General features: G+C 43.7%; 1 protein-coding gene across 1 annotated transcript; it reads right to left on the bottom strand.

Moving 5' to 3' along the window:
- Positions 1 to 229: 229 nt before the first annotated feature.
- FIGNL1 (fidgetin-like 1) lies at positions 230 to 2928 on the bottom strand. The gene is made up of 2 exons (XM_009077624.1): positions 741 to 2928; positions 230 to 291 (listed from the first exon to the last, which is right to left on the bottom strand). The coding sequence occupies exon 1, from the start codon at positions 2923 to 2925 to the stop codon at positions 850 to 852; it is 2076 nt and encodes a 691-aa protein (XP_009075872.1). The 5' UTR covers positions 2926 to 2928; the 3' UTR covers positions 230 to 291; positions 741 to 849.
- Positions 2929 to 5130: the final 2202 nt, after the last annotated feature.

Here is a 5130-nt window from a genome sequence, read left to right as displayed (position 1 = left end):
TGCCAGCTAATCCAGCCTGATGTTTGCCAATGAGTTTTGTCAGTGAAGTTTGCACACACACAGAGGGATCCCTACAGCATCTGGTTGTAAACACACTGGCTGCTCCATGGCTGGCCCCAGATCCTAGAGCTCCTATGACCCACGGCCTCCTCTCCAGTTGTGTGTGTCCAGATCTCCCAATAAAACACATCCACACATGCTGATGCAGCACAGAAAGCAAGGTGATGCAGAAAATCATCAGAAAAAGTTTTAATAAGAAGATAGGATAGACTACAATGATGTGTCACAAGGCTGTCAGACAACAGCACTGGTCACATGAGACCATCCCCTTTTATCTCCACTTCTATTTTTCCATACATGTGCACATCCACCTTGGCCCTTTCCTTTGCTCTCATCTCCTCCCAAACAATGCACCTGTAACAACTTTTCCCCATCAGTCCCAGTTTTGCTACATCCCTACCTATAATTAGTATTCTGGTATTACTTGGATCCCCTACTGATAGAGCATGGTGTGCCTTGCAGGGTTCCTCCCACTACTCCCTTCAATTATATGAGAGGCTTGACCACCTTCCCCTTAAACTTCAGTGAAATTCATCCACCTTTCACAGCAGTCAGCTGTAAATGTTGTCTTCTCACTGCTACTAGCATTCAGCAATTTCTTCTATTGTGACCAGCAGTTCTTCATGGGCTTTTCAGCTGGCAAAGCCTCAGGCCAGGGCCTGGACATCTGCCTGAATAACATAAGAAGGTTTAATTCCAAGAGAGAAACAAAATGAAGTGCATACATTATAAATTACCATGGGTTTAACACATGGCAGTGCTAAAGAAATTTAACAGCTAGGATGCAATTCATCTACCACAGCCAAATGTTTGGTTCCAGGTTTCATAGAGCTCCAGGTCCTTCGAGGAGACGCTGGGCCGCACGGTTCTGAAGGCACTCTCAAAGTCCACAAAAGCGATCGGCCGCACTTGGTCTGGCATGATGGTTGTGATGTCCATGGACTGGAGACTGCGGATAGGGCCCAGAGAAGCTTCTTGACAGAGCTGTGTCATGTCTGCCCCAGAAAACCCATCTGATTTCTTAACTATGAGGTCAATTTCCTCTTCACTCAGTGAGCAGTGCTCCTTTGACATTAGACGGGTAACAATCTGCTTCCTGGCTGAGGCTTCTGGGAGAGGGATGTACAGTCTCTTCACCAGTCTCCTTCGGGCAGCTTCATCGATTTCTTGGGGTCGATTTGTTGCTCCAACCACTAGAATACGATCTTCAGAGGAGGCTCTTGCTCCATCTAGCTGGACCAGAAATTCAGTTTTTATTCTTCTCGACGACTCGTGCTCCCCCTCTCCACGCAGGGACAATAGAGAATCAATTTCATCGATGAAAATCACTGCTGGCTGTTGACATCGTGCCACAGCGAAGAGCGCACGGACCATCTTTTCCCCCTCTCCTACCCATTTGGAAGTCAGAGAAGAGGCACTGATGCTAAAAAAAGTTGCTCCAGACTGGCATGCAATGCACTTGCCTATAAGAGTCTTGCCAGTCCCAGGGGGGCCAAAGAGAAGAATTCCTTTGGGAGGACCACGTAACCCAGTGAAGATGTCTGGCCTCAGCATAGGCCAAACTACTATTTCCTTTATAGTAGCCTTAGCAAATTCAACTCCAGCAATGTCATCCCAGTTGACCACAGGCCCATGGTCCATGATTTCATGCATAATGAGTTCAACCATTTTGGGTTCTATGTTTTTCAGCTGTTCATCCACAGGCAGCAATAGATCTGTTGGTCCTCTTGTATGAGGTTTACACTGTGCTCCTCCATTTTCATTTCCATCTTGTTTTGCAAATGGAGGAACAAATTTGCCAAATGCACCCCGAGACCTGCCTGCACCCAGTGATTTTTTTACACCTCCATATGACGAGACTGCTGCACGCTGGGGTAGGTTTTGAGTCTTCTTTTGCTGATCCATCCACAGCTTTTCTTTTGCAGTTCTAAAACCAGGAACACTGCTCTCTTCACTTCTGTTTCTATGCCCAGTAAAACTACTGGTTTCTGTACTAGTGGAAGGCTGGCATGGAACAAGGCTAGGAATAACTGTGCTGCCTTCATCAGCCAGGCCATAGAATGTTTTTCTTTTCCCAGAATTTGCAGACCATGTAGGTACAGCTGACTGGTTGAAAAGAGACACATTTTGTCCATCACAACAGTTACCTGACATTTTCAGAGAACTACTACTTGTAGCTTCTTTACTTCCAAACAGCGGAGTTGCCTGGAAACCTGGATGAACCTGTTTGCTTAAGGAGGCTGAAGCAGCAAGAAGTGTATCTGAAGTTTTGGACACAGGAGGCACACTGCTTTGAAAAGACTTTGAACATGAGGGATGCTCAAGAAGATCTGGTCCCTGACTTGCACATTTTGCTGGGCCAGCACAGGGCTCAGTCTCTCCGGTACTGCCGCAGACACCGAGTTTAGGAAGAGCTGGAGCAGTAGAGGCACTGACCCCTTTATCAGCTTGTACACAGGCATCTGTCGGTGCCATCCGAGAGCTCTGGAAAATTTTGCCAGCCTGCATCCTCTCTTGCACACACTTTAATTCAAACACATTATCTGTTGTCAAGGCAGATTGCCACTTGTCACTGTCATTTTGCTGACACTTTGCCAAAGTCAAAATGTTTTCAGCATAGTTATTCAAGCCAGTCTCGATGTTGTCAGAGTCAATAATTGCAGAGTATTTCTCTGCGTATTTTTTAAACAGGTTGGCAGCACAGACCTGGGAGATCTCGGAGTTTGCCCATGCATACTGAATACGCAGGATTTTGGCACGGTATTCATCTGCCTTCTGTCCGGGTGTGCAGGTGCCAGAGGTAATAGCAAAGTAACTTTTCTGCCAGTCGCTCAGGTGCACAGTGCTGCGGGCGGGAGGCTCCATCACTGACACTGGAACACACAGAAAGTACCTGCAGTTACAGAATGCACTTCTCAGCCATTTGCACTGGCTGCTTCCTCCCTTTCCTAAATATATACACACGAAAACATAACACTATTTGAACTGAGATAAACAGTGCAGTAGATCATGAAAGCTACTTGGGCACTCTGGACACTTCATCATTCTCAAAAAACAACCAGCCTTGTGGTGTAAAGGTATTTACACTGAGATTCTCTTTTCTTCCTTGTTCAAAGAAAGAAAAGAAGAAGAAAAAAAGGGGGGAAAAAAAGAAAAAAGAGAGAGTTTGCTTCTAACTGGAGGTCTCCTGGGGAGGTAAGTAGACTGCAAAGAATGGTAACAGATGGCCAAGCAAAAACTGGCCTTGTTACATGAAATCACCAGTGCTTTCACTCTTACTTGACAGAATACGGCACAGTGCAGAGGAGGACAGATTATGCACCGCTGTCAGAATGATTTCATTTATTACAGTGATGGTAATAAAAATGAAACAATGAAGCTAATAAATAAAACTATATGCAAAGTCTCTGAGGGGAGGTAAAAGTGGAATGAATAAGCCTGAATGTAGCAAACTTTCAGAATAATAAAAACATTTACATATTCATAGCAAATGTTCAAAACTTTTTATCTCATTTAGAACGCACCAGAATGTCCCCATTTTACACTTTAGGGAAACAAAGCTCTTGCAGGTTTAAAGCAATGTTTGTTTCTCAGTTTTAGAGAGCAGAATTTAAATTCCTTTAGACATTTTTTTACTTAAATAGGAAAAACAACATTTGGCTAGGAAGAAGCATTTTGTTCGACTTGAAATGATTTGCTCACGTTTATGATGTATTTTCTTTCTCTGCAATGCATAATGTGCAGTGATGCTGCTGGCAACATCGAGAATTCGTGATTTCAGAGGAGACACTGGCACAAGTAAAATTAAGAGAAACCTACCACTGCCTCAACAGGGTTTGCAGAAAGTTCTTAAAGCAGTAATTCCAATCTCCTCATCTATCCCTAAGGGACATCATTCCTCTTTTAACTTCAGTATGTACCAGCAAGCTCCAGCCAGGGAATACTTAACCAAGAACTGCTAAGGTGGAGGCCCATATGTTTTGCACTCCTTCCAACAGAATACCAGTCAACTTGCAGCCTTCTTCTGAATCAGCTACGGGCTATGTACGAGCGCAGATGAAGGTGAAATGCTCATCTGAGACTGGGGAGACAGAGCTAAAGGAATCTGGGGGGTGTCCTCTCCAAATTATTATGACAGGAGGGGTTACATGCACAATCAATAATGAGGAGGTAAATTATTCTGGTTTGAGGGGTTTTTTTTTTACTTCAGCCCAACTCTGCAGAACTGTTTATGAAGTAAAAATAGATTTCACATGCAACTCTAGTGCCTTCACATGCAAATCCAATTAAAACAAACAAAACAAATCCACAAAAATCTGACTTCCTCGGAAAAATTACTGCCAACTCTTGCACCATGAGAAGTCTAACTTGTGCCTACAGGCTCCAGTTGAAATTTACATTAAAATCCATCTGCAGCTGAGTGACAGGTGAAGAGGAGACAGAAGGCTGCAACCTTTTATTTCTTTTTTCTAAATAACCTACTAAACAGCTGTCACTGTGCACATAACTTTTTTGTCACTGTTGAATCAAAAATATTTTAGGCGGCATAAAAGGTAAGTTGAGAGGAAGTTTAAGAGCAGGCATGAAGTATTTCCACAGATTTACATCATTCACTATACAAAATCTCAAGTTCACCACCACTTCCTAAGGATTTAGCAATCACCTTCGTTGCAGAACTGAGGGAAAGGCATAACAAGTGAACAGTGGTAGCCAGCTTAAAATTTCAGCTTGCTTTTTCTTCTTAAGTATGTTCTAGCATCATATTCTCTCTCCCTATTCTAAACCCTGCTTGTTGTCCTTATAGACTTATTATTTTGCCCCAAGAGGCAGCCAAATGCATAAAGCCAGGCAGAACTGTTCCCAGACGAGCACACCACACTTTCACAGAACCATTAGGGTTGGAAAAGACCTCTGAGATCATTGAGTCCAACCTATGCTCTAACACCACCATGTCAACTAGACCACGGCACTAACTGCTACGTCCAGTCTTCTCCTTAAAACAGCCTTTCCTTTCGCGTGACTGCCTGATGTCGGAGGTTCATTAAAAAAAAAAAACACTAAGGAATTGCT

The sequence above is a fragment of the Acanthisitta chloris genome, unplaced genomic scaffold (genome assembly GCF_000695815.1).
Source record: "Acanthisitta chloris isolate BGI_N310 unplaced genomic scaffold, ASM69581v1 scaffold28256, whole genome shotgun sequence".
NCBI lineage: Eukaryota > Metazoa > Chordata > Aves > Passeriformes > Acanthisittidae > Acanthisitta > Acanthisitta chloris.
Note: the sequence above shows the minus strand (reverse complement) of the source record. Positions and strands in the feature narration are given on the sequence as shown.